Source organism: Hevea brasiliensis, chromosome 17 (genome assembly GCF_030052815.1).
Source record: "Hevea brasiliensis isolate MT/VB/25A 57/8 chromosome 17, ASM3005281v1, whole genome shotgun sequence".
Lineage (NCBI taxonomy): Eukaryota > Viridiplantae > Streptophyta > Magnoliopsida > Malpighiales > Euphorbiaceae > Hevea > Hevea brasiliensis.
Window position 1 is genome coordinate 54,715,424 of NC_079509.1, and position 15,653 is coordinate 54,731,076.

General features: G+C 34.6%; 1 protein-coding gene and 1 non-coding gene across 2 annotated transcripts; one reads left to right on the forward strand and one right to left on the reverse strand.

Annotated features, from left to right (window-relative positions):
* Positions 1–1,010: 1,010 nt before the first annotated feature.
* LOC131175765 (small nucleolar RNA R71) lies at positions 1,011–1,117 on the reverse strand. The gene has a single exon (XR_009145955.1). It is a non-coding gene; the product is annotated as a small nucleolar RNA R71 (small nucleolar RNA).
* Positions 1,118–7,200: 6,083 nt separating this feature from the next.
* Positions 7,201–8,260, forward strand: LOC131175299 (vegetative cell wall protein gp1-like). Its single transcript, XM_058139027.1, has 3 exons — positions 7,201–7,883; positions 7,990–8,114; positions 8,205–8,260. Exons 1-3 carry the CDS (start codon positions 7,201–7,203, stop codon positions 8,258–8,260), a joined length of 864 nt encoding a protein of 287 aa, XP_057995010.1.
* The last annotated feature ends 7,393 nt before the right edge of the window (positions 8,261–15,653 follow it).

Here is a 15,653-nt window from a genome sequence, read left to right on the forward strand (position 1 = left end):
AAACCCCCAACTCTGGAATCACTTTTACCATAATTAGACTTTCGTTTAAATTACCCATTGTTAATTTTAGTTTAATTGCGAGCTAGAATTAGAATTTATTTGTTTGCTCTTTACCCATTTCAATTAGATTAATCAATTTACCTTGCTCATTTACTTTGCTCATTTACATTTACCTTTTATTCATTAATCATTAGCCCAAATAATCGCTTCATTCATAGTTTAGTAATCAAACAGCAAATCCTCGTGGGAACGATACTTGATTCATCACTTTATTACTTGAGACGACCCGTATACTTGCGGATAAGTCGCCAACAAGTTTTTTGGCGCCGTTGCCGGGGATTTGATTTTTGCTTGATATTAAACGATTGTTTGTTTGGTTAATTTGGGCATTTTATTTTATTTTCTTTTTACCATTTTACTTTGAGAATTTGTTTATTTTTGTTTTTCAGGTGCTTTATTTTATGAGAAGGACAAAAAGTGAAGAAATCAATCTATTCTTTGACCCAGAAATAGAGAAGACAGCAAAAGCTTTAAGAGCAGAATCTAAAAGGAGAAAAGCTGAAATTAAAGCTCAACAACAACAAGAAAGAGCACAAGAGCAAGTACAAGAAGAAATGGCTGACAACAACAACAACAACAATAACAACCGCTCTGTGAAGGATCATGCCTATCCTAACATTGGAGATTTCATGCCAAGTATCACAAGACCAAGGGTAGAAGCTAATAATTTTGAACTGAAACCTGCACTCTGTCAAATGGTACAACAAGCACAATTTGGAGGAAATCCAAGTGAAAGTCCACATGTGCATCTGGCACACTTTCTTGAGATCAGTGATATGTTGAAGATAAATGGAGTTTCTGATGATGCAATTCGACTCAGATTATTTCCTTTTTCTCTGAAGGACCGAGCTAGAGAGTGGTTACATTCTTTGCCACCGGGTTCTATCACAACATGGGATGAACTTTCTCAAGCATTTTTGGCTCAATATTTTCCACCAAGCAAGACAGCTAAGCTAAGAAATGAGCTGACTTCCTTTAAACCTAGAGATGATGAGAGCTTGTATGAAGCATGGGAGAGGTACAAGGATTTGCAAAGGAGATGTCCACATCATGGGATTCCTAAGTGGATGCTTGTTCAACACTTTTATAATGGAGTTTCACCAGCTATTAGGAGTACAATTGATGCATCTTATGGAGGTGACCTTATGGAGAAATCAAGATGAAGCTTTTCGCTCTTGATAAAATTGCTTATAACAACTACCAATGGAGTTGTGAGAGGAATGAGATCAAGAAACCAGCTGGTATGTTCGAGCTTGATGCCATGAATATGATTAATGCTAAGTTTGATGCTTTGACAAAGAAGATGGACAAGTTAAGTATGAAAGTAGATTCTTCAAAGGAGGTTCCGTAATACACTAGAAATTGGAGTGCAAATGTCAATTGTGCGTGATTTTTCTGCACTTAATCAAGATTTTTCAAGTGAGCAAGTGGATTATGTGGGGAACTACAATCAAAGATCGGTGGTAACCCATTTTCTGCAACTTATGATCCAAAGATGGAGAAACCACCCAAATTTCTCTTGGGGAGGTAGACAAGGGCAAAATCAGAATTTTCAAGAACCTTACGGATATCAACAACATCGAATTTTCAGCAGAATAGAGGGCCTCCTCCTGGAATTTCTAAACCTCAAAATGCACCTGCTCCACCTCTACCACAACAAGCACAACTAGACAAGACAGCTAGATTGGAGTCTATGATTGAAACTCTACTTGTGAGCCATCAAAGTCAACAAGAAATGATTTCTCAATTAGCATCTAAAGTGGATCAAATGGCAACACACAACAAGATATTAGAGAATCAAATAGCTCAACAAGCTAGCTCTTCAAGTAACAAAGCATTTGGGAAGCTTCCTAGCCAACCAGAAAATTCAAGGGAGCATTGCAAGGCTATTACATTGAGAAGTGGAAAAATATTGGAGAATGAGGATAAAAATATTGAAGAGAAAGTTGAAGAAAAGAAAAGCAGAGAAGGAGATGAACAAACTGAAGTTGAAGTTAGAATTGAAGCTGAGAAAGAAAATTCAGTGGAAGAAAAAGGAAGTAAGGAGAGGGAGAGCAAAGAAGAGGAGCCCAAATATGTTGCACCTAAAGCCTACATGCCACCTTTACCATTCCCACAAAGGTTTCAGAAAGCAAAATTGGATAAACAATTTGGGAAGTTTTTGGAGGTATTGAAGTCTTTGCATGTGACTATTCCTTTCACTGATGCCTTAGCACAAATGCCTTCATATGCCAAATTTTTGAAGGAGATTTTATCTAACAAGAAGAAATTGGAGGAATTTGAGACTGTAGCTCTCACGGAAGAAAGCAGTGCCATTTTGCAAAATAAGCTTCCACCCAAACTGAAAGATCCTGGTAGTTTCTCCATACCATGTCACATTGGGGATATCAGTATAGATAAGTCTTTATGCGATCTTGGAGCCAGTGTTAGTCTGATGCCATTGTCTATCTATGAGAAAATGAAGATTGGAGAAATGAAGCCTACTACCATATCATCAAGCTTAGCAGATAGGTCTATTAAATTTCCAATTGGGATAGTTGAGAATGTTCCTCTGAAAGTTGGGAAATTTTTCATACCAGTGGATTTTGTGGTATTGGAGATGGAGGAGGATGTACACATTCCTATTATTCTTGGTAGACCTTTCCTTGCTACTGCTGGAGCTGTGATTGATGTAAAAAATGGGAGGCTTACATTAGAAGTTGGGGAAGAGAAAGTTGAATTTAATTTGTTTCAAGCAATGAAAAAGAAAGATGATTCAAACTCATGCTTGAGAGTTGATGTGATAGATGAAGAGGTTAGAGAAGTGCTTAAAAAGCAACATCCTAAAGACCCCTTGGAAGCTTGTTTGGTTCATAACATCAAAAAAGGGGATGAGATTGAGGAAGCTGCAGAATATGCTACAATTTTGGAAGGAAATCCACCATTGCCTATGGCTGATATTGAAAAGATTGGGAACTTGAAGCAAGAAACGACTTCATCATCAAAGTTTGAAAAAGGTGAAGCACCTAAGGTAGAGTTGAAACCTCTTCCAACAAATCTCAGGTATGCTTTTCTAGGGCAAAATTCTACATATCCTGTGATTGTTAGTGCTAAATTGACTGATTGTGAGGTTGAAAAATTATTGAGAGTTCTTAGGAAGCATAGAAGGATAATTGGTTATACCATTGATGATATTAAAGGAATACATCCTTCTGTGTGCATGCATAGAATTTTGTTGGAAAATGACCATAAAGCCTCTCGAGAATCACAAAGGAGATTGAATCCAAACATGAAAGAGGTTGTGAAAAAGGAGATCTTGAAATTGCTTGATGCAGGTATTATTTACCCTGTTTCTGTCAGCAATTGGGTAAGTCCAGTTCATGTTGTACCTAAGAAAGGGGGCATCACAAAGAGTTAAAAATGAAAATGATGAACTAATACCTACAAGAATCAGAATCGATGGAGAATGTGTATAGATTATAGGAAATTGAATAAGGCAACTAGAAAGGACCATTTTCCATTACCATTTATAGATCAAATGCTTGAGAGACTAGCTCATCATTCTTATTTTTGCTATTTGGATGGCTATTCAGGGTTCTTTCAGATCCCTATTCACCTGCATGATCAGGATAAAACTACCTTCACATGTCCTTATGGTACCTTTGCATATCGAAGGATGCCATTTGGACTATGTAATGCCCCTGCTACATTTCAACGATGTATGATGTCCATATTTTCTGACATGATTGAGGATATTATGGAAGTGTTCATGGATGATTTTTCTGTGTATGGTAAATCTTTTGATGAATGCTTATCTAACTTGTCTAAGGTTTTGCAAAGATGTGAAGAGTTCAATTTAGTTTTGAATTGGGAAAAGTGCCATTTTATGGTACAAGAAGGAATTGTTTTGGGACATCTTGTGTCAAACAGGGGTATTGAAGTGGATAAATCAAAGGTAGAAGTTATTGAGAAAATGCCACCCCCAACATCTGTGAAGGGAGTGAGGAGTTTCTTGGGGCATGCTGGATTTTATAGGAGATTCATCAAGGATTTCTCTAAGATTTCTAAACCTCTTACCAATTTATTGAGTAAAGATGTGGAATTTAATTTTGATACTAATTGTATGAATGCTTTTTGCAGGATAAAGGAAGCTTTGATATCTGCTCCTATTATGCAGCCACCCGATTGGTCATTACCTTTTGAGTTAATGTGCGATGCTAGTGATTATGCCATTGGGGCTGTTTTGGGACAAAGGAAAGATAAGAAGGTGTATGCAATATACTATGCAAGTAGGACCTTAGATGATGCTCAAATAAATTACTCTACTACAGAGAAAGAGTTTTTGACAGTAGTATTTGCAGTAGACAAATTCAGGTCCTATCTTGTGGGGTCTAAGGTAATAGTGTACACAGATCATGCAGCTATCAAGTATCTCCTTCAGAAAAAAGAGGCTAAACCTAGATTGATAAGGTGGGTGTTACTCCTTCAAGAGTTTGACTTGGAAATTAAAGATAAGAAAGGAGTAGAAAATGTGGTAGCGGATCATCTGTCTAGATTGAGGCAAGAACAAGGAGACAATCTGGGAAAAGAGCCCCCAATAGATGATTATTTTCCTGATGAGCAATTGTTAGCAATCATGAATGCAAAAACCCCTTGGTATGCAGATTTTGTGAACTATTTAGTGTGTGGAATCCTTACAACTGAATTAACATGGCAGAAAAACAAGAAAATTCTATTTGATGGGACGGATTCTGATTGGGAAGAACCATATATGTTCAAGAAATGAGGAGATGGGCTGATTAGAAGATGTTTAGTCGATGAGGAGATAGGGAATGTTATCAAAGATTGCCATTCTTCACTTTATGGGGGTCATATGAGTGTGACAAAGACTGCAGAAAAAGTTCTTCAAGCAGGGTTCTTTTGGCCACACATGTTTAAGGATGTGAGGAAGTTTGTAAATGCATGTGATAGGTGTCAAAGGATGGGTAATATCTCAAAGAGAGATGAAATGCCCCTCCAAAATATATTGGAAGTGGAATTATTTGATGTATGGGGCATTGATTTCATGGGACCCTTTCCATCATCCTTGGGACACAAATACATTTTAGTTGGAGTAGATTATGTGAGCAAATGGGTTGAAGCTATACCATCTCCAACTAATGATGTAAGAGTGGTGATTAAATTCCTTAAAAAGTTCATTTTTACAAGATTTGGAACTCCACGTGCCATTATAAGTGATGGAGGTACTCATTTTTGCAACCATCAATTTGAAAGATTATTGCAAAAATATGGTGTGAAGCATAAGGTTGCAACACCCTACCATCCACAAACTAGTGGTCAAGTGGAGATTTCCAATAGAGAGCTGAAAAGAATTCTTGAGAAAACAGTGAATTGTTCGAGGAAAGATTGGTCACTAAAGTTAGATGATGCTCTTTGGGCCTATAGAACAGCCTTTAAAACCCCTATCGGAACTACCCCATTTAGATTGGTTTATGGGAAAGCTTGTCATTTACCTTTGGAGTTGGAGCATAGAGCATATTGGGCCATAAGGACACTGAACTTTGACTTAAAAACTGCAGGAGAAAAAAGAATGCTGCAACTAAATGAACTTGAGGAGCTTAGATTGGATGCTTATGAAAATGCCAAGCTTTACAAGGAAAGAACTAAGAGATGGCATGATAAGCATATTAGGAGGAAAGAATTTCAAGAAGGTGATGTTGTTCTTCTATACAACTCTAGGTTAAGGTTATTTCCAGGAAAATTGAAGTCAAGATGGTCAGGGCCCTACACTGTTATAAAAGTATACCCCTATGGAGTCATGAGATAAGCAATGAGACCTCAGGGACTTTCAAAGTTAATGGGCAGAGATTAAAACATTATCTTATTGGAGAACCCACGCAAAAGTTTGTAGAGGTTTCATGGCTTGGTTCTCCAGTCAGGGATACTTAGGAGAATTGGAGTGGAAGGTCAAGCTTAAGACCTTAAACAAGCGCTTCTTGGGAGGCAACCCAAGCGTATCCTTTTATAGTTCATTAATTTTCCATTTCATTTTTATTTCAGTTTTCACCCTCATTAAACTCAAAAGTGACATTTGCTTATCTTTTGTAGGTCATTCATGAAGATTGGGCAAGTTTACACTTGTTGCAAAAGCAAAGAATTAAAGGGAAGCATGTATAAGCAACATTCTGCACTTTATGCAGTACCTGTGAACAGTAACACCTTTAAACTTGTGCTAAATTGCTCAAATTGCAGTCTACTTGATAGCATATGTTTGATTTTGTGTTTTGTGTAAATTCTGTGAAATGCAACTTGAATGAGGATCAATTTTGATATTTAGGACTGATGAGGACTTTATTGAAGTGCAAAAATAATGTTTGTTAAGTTTCACCTTTTAGTGTATATATAATTTTGTAGTCTGATAGGAATTTACATGCTTTTGTTGGAATTGCTGCTAATTTCTGCAATCTGCAGATTTTTGCTACTGTTCATGCTACTGTTCATGCTGCTAAAAAGGTCAATTTCTACATTTTTTCTGCAATTCTTGGTTGATTGGAACTTGTCTGAAATGCTGCTGAAAATATGCTTTTGGTGTAAGTTTAGAAAGGAGACCATTTCATTTAAATGTTCAAAAAGGATAGTCACAATTGGTGCCTAAAATGAACAGTGATTGCAAAAGTTAAATGAACATGTGCTATGCTTACTAAGTTTATGAGCGAGATGAACTGAAATCCCTAAATTTTATGGTGTTTGTGTGTATTTGGTAATTGCTGAGGGTTACAATAGCATTCCATAACTTTTGGACTAATTTTGATAAGCAAAACCACAATTTTGCCCAAAACCTGCCGAAACTTGCTGATGACATTGCTTGTCAAGCAAAGTCTTAAGCAACTTCTGCTGAACCTTATGCCTAACCCTAAGCATGGCCCAAAATACCACATGTCTACCCCACATTTTAAAAGGGCCAGCATTTCCGCCAATTTTCCAAAAACCTCGCCAACACTCCCGATAAACCTCGTCGACTTCCTTTCCCACGCCATTTTTTCCGGCAAATTTTACAGGAAGTCGAAAAGTTTCCTCCTTTTCATTAAAATGGTCAGAACCAAAATGTGGTCCTCTCACAAACCCAAACTCAGTAGACTTCGACATTCTGCAAAATCTAAAATGGGTACTCCATCCTCATTACCCATAAACCCTAACCCTAGCCCCAGTCCGCCATTACCTCAGTCCCCACCACCACAAACGCCGCCATTACCACAATCACCACCACCTCAGTCACCGCCCCCGCCCCCAAGCCAAATACCACCTCTCATTCCGCCGACTCCCCTCTCGCCGCAATCCGAGCCACCAAATGAAACACCAATTACCGACACCCATTCCCCAGAACCAACGCCTGAACCTACGCCTTCCCAAACAAAAACAAGAGGGAAAACAAAAAGAGCCGCAGGTAGACTCAAAGAAACCCCTGTCGGAAAAAGGAAACGAGTACCGTCTATCCCTTTCGACTTAAACTCTCCACCTCAGTCCTCTGAACCAGTTAGCAAACGGACTAGGTCTTCCTCGCAAACCCCAAAGACCAATGGTCCAAACACCAAGAACTCAGTCTCCCTTGCATTCTCCAAAGACTCACTATCCGCAGATACTATAGAGGAGGTAATTTCTCCATTACCTTGGGCTTTTAGGGATATGGATATGAAAAGGGCCTATGAGAAATTGCTTTCTAAAACTATTTTGGCGAACAAGTATATGGATGAGCAAATTTTGAAAGAATTAGGCATTTATGATTCTGTCTTTGCCTATTTGGATGTTGTTAGCTGGACTGATTTTGCTAAAATAAGGGAACCAGTGTACAAGGATCTAACCCTCGAATTTTTGAGTTCCCTAAAGTTGAGTTTCAAACCAACGATTCTAACATAAAGATATGATATATTTTCGATGTGCTGGAATTGATAGGGAGTTAGACATAGGTGCTTTGAATGCCATTTTTGGTTTTCAGGATTCGGGGTATAAAAACATTGAGTGGCAGCAAACTGTTTATGACCCTGTTCAATTCTGGAAAGATATTGCACCATTTGGAGGTTATTATAGACAGAGGACTGCAAAAGCCTCTAGGATAGTTGACCATGTATTGAAATACCTCCATAGGTTCATTACTTACACTGTTTTAGGAAGGGGACACGATATGATCGTGGTGCCTGGGATTTGTTTCTATTGTGGTGCATGAAGGAGAGAAAACAAGTAAGTACACCCATTTCATAGCTACTCATTGGCACCAAATTGTCACCAAGCATACTAAAGGTAGTATTGTTTTTGGGGTATATAATCGCCATAGCAAAATCATTTAGCTTTGATGCTAGTCTATATAAATTGCTGCCAGCTGGGAATCATACATAGAAAGACCATGTTGTCGCATATGGATGTTTGTGAGAAAATAGGCCACACATATGCTCTACAGCAAAGACTCGACACCCCAAACATCAAAACCCCACCACTTTTGCAACTGCAGAACCACAACCAACCTCTACTCCACACTTCTCAGCAGACATATTATCCATCTTAAAATCCTTGGAATCCAGGATAACAAATTTCACTGTCCAACCATCTGCTCCCTCACCTGATACCACAGAAATTCTTGCTTCCTTGAAAAACTTAGAAATCAAAATTGAAGCCATGGGTCAAGAGCAGGTTAACCAAAAGAAGAAGCTAGAAAAGAAACTTAAAAAGAGATTTTTATCTCTTAAAAAGAAACAGAAGCAACATCAACTTCAAATGCTGGAGCTTTACAACACACTGGCCCAATCCTACAACAATTTATATCATTGGGGCCAAGCCATGTTTCAAGAAATGAAAGACTTAACAGAAAACTTGGAAATCGCTCAAGCTTGGACCACAATGAACCTCTGCAGAACTGCGCAGCAGACTCGATGCAAAGAACAAAGGCTTGATAGCAGAACTTGATCAGTAGCAGCAGTTTTAATTTCTGTTTTAGGTTTATTTTGTAATCTGTTTATTTTAATTTTCAAACTTTGGTCATGGTTGTAATATTTTGGTACTTAGTTTTTATTATTATCTCTGCACTTCTTTCCCTTAGTTTACTTTATTTCATTTTATCTTCTGATATGGACATAAATACTCTGTGAATGTTTCTTAGTTTAATTTTTGATTTAAATGTTAGATTTTATTTCTTTACACTTTTTCATTTTCTTGCACATTATTTTTGCACTCTATCTTTTTCTTCAATCCTAATTTCGCTGACATTGATGAGTTGCACAATTTTCTTTGAGCCGCATCTGTTTCACATAATTTGGAGGTAACAGCTTACCCTTTTACTATTTATGCCTATGGTATGTTGCCAATGCTTATGCTTTCGCTTTACCCTACGCAACAAGTTAAGCAACATCTTAAGCAGTGTAAATTCATACATTTGGGATACCTTTTCACATTTTTCTCTCTAAAGCTTCATTGTTAATATCATTTTGAGCTAATTTTGAAATACTTGAGCTTATATTGATTTAATCCCCAATTGTATATATTTCATTAATTGATTAGTTCACACAATTTTGCCCATCTTTGCATTCATTTTAGACATTGAGGACAATGTTTCATTTAAGTTTGGGGGTGAGGGCAAAATTTTTGCAAATTTTTAAAAAAAAATTTTCTTTTATTCATTTATTGCATTTCATTCATCCATATATAGATAATCCATACACTTATACATATACCACACACATGTCTATACTTATATACATACATTTGCATATAGTTTTCATATAGATTACACTTAGTTTTAATTTGATTTATGCATTCATTTTAGGATCATGCATATAAAAAAAAAATAATAATTTTTTTTACCTTGTCCTTAGAGGATTGAGAGTTGCTTTGAAGAGCAATTAAGCTTACTTTTAGAAGGGTTTGATGGATTGAAAGTTCTAGATAGGTGCAAAGCTATTAGATTCTTGCTTTAGTTTATATCTTCTTAGCCAAGGGCCACCCAATCAATTGCATTGACTTTGAGTGCTTAGAGAAAACTCTAAGGTGAGAAGTAGCTAATTGATGTCTCACCAATCCTAGAACAATCTTCCTAAACCTTTCAAGGCGAAATCATAACATGCACTTGAAAAAGAAATGATTTAGGCATTCTTTGAATTTTAAACCCATATTTTAGCCTTAGCCAACCTCACTTCAAAATTTCCTTTGAAACCAATTTGAGCCTACACTTATCCCTCTTATTCCTTTGGAACCCACATCAATGCCTAGCCATAAACCCAAACACTTACCTACCCTCCATGAGAATAATTCTTTGATTGATAGATACACATTAAAAAAAAGAAAAAAAATATATATATATATAACAATTAGTTGGGAGAAGTGACTAAAATAAAAAGGCTAGCAAATTCAATTATGGTATGTAAAGTAATTCACCACCCAAATACACAAAGAAATGAGTTTGGGGGTGAATTGAAAGGGACAATTGTAATTCAAAGTCAACATCATTTATGTAGTCCCTCTAAAAGCTTCAAAATTAAATGCTAGCATTGGTGAATAGTTGTAAAGTTCCTTCTCCCAAATTGATTCATCTAAAAAAAATTGTGTATCTTGATCTTTTAATAATTTGATTATTCTCATATTTTGTTACCTTTATCCTTTCCTTGTTAGCCACATTATCACCCCCTTAGCCCCATTATAACCCTTGAAAGTCCTTTTGATCTTTTGATGGTGTTTTTGTTACATTAGTGGAGATTGGAATAGGAGAATTGCCTATGGGATTGTGATATCGTTAATCCATTCATTTACTTCCATCATTATTTGAGATACTTTAGCTTATGGATTACCCTATAGTCTATTTAGGCACGATTATTCTTTGTGATTGATTGGTTTGGGCTTGATGATACGGATAATTGACCCAAGGCTAAGCGGTGATAACTTTGGTAAGGATTAAATTCTTGGCACCTTGAAAGTGGGTATATGGTGTGTTGGTGGCTAAAGGTAAGCTTAAGAGTTTGGATAAGTAATTTTCATAAATTTAAGGTAAGGTACCCCAAATTGCATTAATTGTTTTAATTTGCTTGAGGACAAGCAAATGTTTGAGTTTGGGGGAATTTGTTACACTCATTTCATATAGGCATTTTAGGGTAGTTTTGCATCCATTTTGCCCTTATATTTTAGTATATTTTATGTTTTTAGCTTTATTTTAGCTTATTTGTTAACTTTAGATACTTTATATTTGATTTTCGTAATTTTGTTGTTTTTTATAGGATTTTGTGGCAAATCGAAGATCAATGAGTGCAATAGGAAATAATTTGAAGAGATTTGAAGTTCTTTAAGCATGGAGGAAAGTTGAAGAAATCAAGCCTTGAAAGAGCAAACTAGCCGAAATTTGATTGAGACTCTGCTTAAGGTCATGCTTAGGGTAAAGCGGCAGTGCTTAAGGTGCAGCACAAGTCAAGCATGAGCAGAAAAGTCCATTTTACTCTAAGTCTGCCGTGATATCTTTGAAGGTCTGCTTAACCTTAGCGAGCAGTGTGACCAGAACCTGAAATTTGCTAAGAAGCTGCTTAGGGTTAAGCCTAACCCTAAGCAGAATGCCCAGAACGTGAAAGTGCTGCTGACTTGGATAATTTTACACCTCATTTCCTATCCACTCCTTAGCTGTTATTTACTTTTAGGGCAGCTTTTTGGGACCATATAAATTCATCATTTCCTTATTTTTGCCATAAGAGAAAGGGAGGAAAAACAAAAAGAAAAAGAAAAATTTAATAGAGAGAAAGAGAGAAGACGCCATTCTCTCTTGGAAGAAGGAGCTGCTGCACGAGTTTGGAGCTCCAGAAACCAGAGACCTTGGTTCTTCCACCTGGGTTTTCCCATTTCAGTCCTTTTATCATGTTTTTCTTTATTCTTCCATCTATATTTCTTGTAAATACCATTATGAGTGAGTAATTCCTTTAGATTTCAGAGTTGGGAAATATGTTTTAGATTAATTTGTGGATTTGGACTGGGTATTTCCTTATTTTACATGAATATGAGTTTTGATTCCTTCCTTGTGTGCTTGATTTACTTGCCTAATGTTGGTACCCATTGGGTATTGTGTTAATCTTTGATTGAAGGACCGAAAGGTGAAAGTCATTGATAGTTAATCAAGGATTGGAACTTAAAATTACCTAGATTTAGAAATAAACTAGGACTTTAAGAGGAATCAATTATTGGTTACAAAACTTAATGGGTTCTAAAGTAATCAAATACATACGAAAGTAGGTTTGGTTATTTTAGAATACACTTTGATATGCTTGAAAAAGATATTAAAGGGATTTAGAATCAATTTCCTTCAAACTCTATTTTTCCCTAAAAATTGGAAAGCCCAAGACAAATCCCAATTAATTTATGCATAAACCCCCAACTCTGGAATCACTTTTACCATAATTAGACTTTCGTTTAAATTACCCATTGTTAATTTTAGTTTAATTGCGAGCTAGAATTAGAATTTATTTGTTTGCTCTTTACCCATTTCAATTAGATTAATCAATTTACCTTGCTCATTTACTTTGCTCATTTACATTTACCTTTTATTCATTAATCATTAGCCCAAATAATCGCTTCATTCATAGTTTAGTAATCAAACAGCAAATCCTCGTGGGAACGATACTTGATTCATCACTTTATTACTTGAGACGACCCGTATACTTGCGGATAAGTCGCCAACAATAAGTGTTGTTATGAAAGAGTAAAATGTGTGGGCTACTATTCTCTCTTTGTGCCGCCACCCTTGGTTGCCCTCTCCCCTCTTCTTCTTTATCTCTCATCAATTCAAAGAGATTAGCAAACAATCTCTTGAATTAAAAATACTAGAAATTATTTCTAGTGTCCTGTTTACATCTGTAATCTCTTAAAAGGCAAAACTTGATTTTTTTAATTCATAGAAAAAGCTTTAGAAGCTGTTTAAGGGCTGCCATAAGTGATCTTGGTATGGACAAGCTAGAGGGACAACATCTGGTGTCCTAAAGATGCATCCCAAAGGTGCAAAACACACTGCAGTGCATCAGGAGATTAGTGCACTTGTTCTTGATCTAATCTAGGGTTCTAATAATTAATCTAATTAATTCTAAAATTTTAAATGGCAAATGTAGATCCAAAAATATATTAAAAGAGTTTTAATATGTTGTTTATCATTGAAATCAAATAGATAAAAATGAATCTTGCATGATGCATGTGACTCTAGATGAAAAATTTTAAATTTCAATGATCTAAACTTGTGTTTTTCATGCTTCCGCTTCTTCAATGCAAATGGTTGGTTCGGTTTCAAACCGAACCGAACGATAAAACCAAAAATAAAAAATTTTAAAAATCGAACCAAACCGATTATTAAGAGAAAATCGAACTGAACCAAACCGATAAATATTGGTTCGGTTCGATTTTAAATCGATCAAACCAAAATTTGTAAAATTTCATATTTTCAACATTAAATCTCAATAACAAAAATATTAAAAAAAAACTTAGAAATCAAAACTAAAAAATCTTAGGGTTTCCTTGATATATATATATATATATATATATATATATATATATATATATATATATATATATATATAGTAATTTCGGTTCGATTCGCTTTTTTTTTTATAAAAATAATCGAATCAAACTGATTAACCAAAATTATTAAAATTTATAAACTGAACCGAACCGATTGAATTTTAAAATCAAATTGATTGAACCGAATTGACTCAGTTCGGTTCGATTTTTCGATTTAAACCAAAATCTACTCTCTCCTATTTGAATACACACTAGATTTTTCACAAGTATGCATCGCAAATTCTTCGCATAATATCAAGTAGATATTCTCAACTTGTAAGTATGAGTTGTACTTGAAATAAATAGTTGGTTTATATGCCATTATTAAATATATTGGGCGGCTTATTCTACCATCCAGATACTGGGATGTGAAATGCAAATGGTTTAACTGCCTTGTGTGATGAAAGTTGAATGGCTAGTATTACCATTATTATGTTGTGGAATGAGTGGTTAATTTTTACACACGAAGTATTATCATAGTGGGGTTGTGCTTTGCCACCCGTAACTATGTTGATGGCATTGGCTGGAATATTTAGTCTTCAGTTGGTATTCATTAATAAAGCATTTGAGGCATCATTGGTTATTGTGTTGGAATAAAAAGCTTACAATGAGCAAGGACGAATCAAGAAAATTTCGTTAGTGGAGTCATTATATGCATATGTAATTTAGAATATTTTTTTTTTGTCTAAAATGGTTAATCATAAAGTAATAAATAAAATATACAGTAAGATTTAAATATTTTACATGTAAATTGCACATATTTTTATTTTATCTAAATATAAATTGAATATATTTTTTTATTATCCTCTCATTTTGTATATTTGATGCGTGCATGCGTGTGTATATATATATCTCTCAAGTAATTTGACATATATATTTGATTTCAATGTAATTTTTTATAAAAATGATTTATTATTTATGAAATTAAAATTTATTAATAACTAATTTCATAAATAAATATTAACTCATAAATATATTTGATAAAATGAATTTAAAAAACATTTTTTTAGCAAGTATTTCAAATCTACCCTCACTAAAATTTTCCTACACTTTCATAGTTAATGTAATTTCACAATTCTAATATATATTATCTAATTTCATGGCTCTTCATTAAACTCAATATTATTATAATTTAAAATTAATATATCAACAATTTAATTTTTTAGAAATAAGTGAATAATATTAAGTAGAGAAAATAATTATTGAAACATATATCTAAATTTGAAGATAAATATATAACTTTAAAAGTGGGGGCAAACTCAAATCATGACATAATTTTTTTAAAACATATTAAAATGAAAATTATGACAAACCTTGTACTATTATTAAAAAAAACACACACACAAAGAATAGTGAACCTTATACAACGATTAGGTAAAAAAAAAAAAACCATATACATTTAAGACAAATAAGATGTCCTTTTAGTGAATAATAAGACAAAGACAAAGACCAACCAAAACCCACATGAAAGTGGAGACCTCAAAACCCGGACAACCAAAACCCGGAATGCTTTTACACTAAGCATAAACCTACCAAATTGTCCCAAAAGCAACACAAGTAGGTGCAAGTTAACATTTTAATTGGCTGAGAGTTCGGCGCAAGTGTGTCCCCTTGTGGAATTTTTGGAGTAATTTTTATAATCAATTTCTGAATTTTATTTGGTGTTTCGTTTCTTAATTTTAATTTATTATTAAAATTTTAATTTTATTTCATAAAAATTCTCTAATTTACTGTAGCACGATTTTAGATTAAAAAAACAATAATTTTTTTTTTTTTACTTTCTTTCCTCAAACACCAAAAAAATATTGACCATTTCATTCACTACTTGAATCTATCACAAAAATACTAATACCATCATAACGATCTACTTTCTGAAAAAGATGAGAATTTATTTTTCACTAAAAAATATATAAACTACATTTATAGACATAGTATTATAGTTTAAATAGATTTTTTTTTATTTAAAAATATGCTATTACAAGTTAGAGAGAATTTTTATGAAATAAAATTAAAGTTTAAAAACTTTTTAGTAATAATTTTAAGTTAAGGGACAT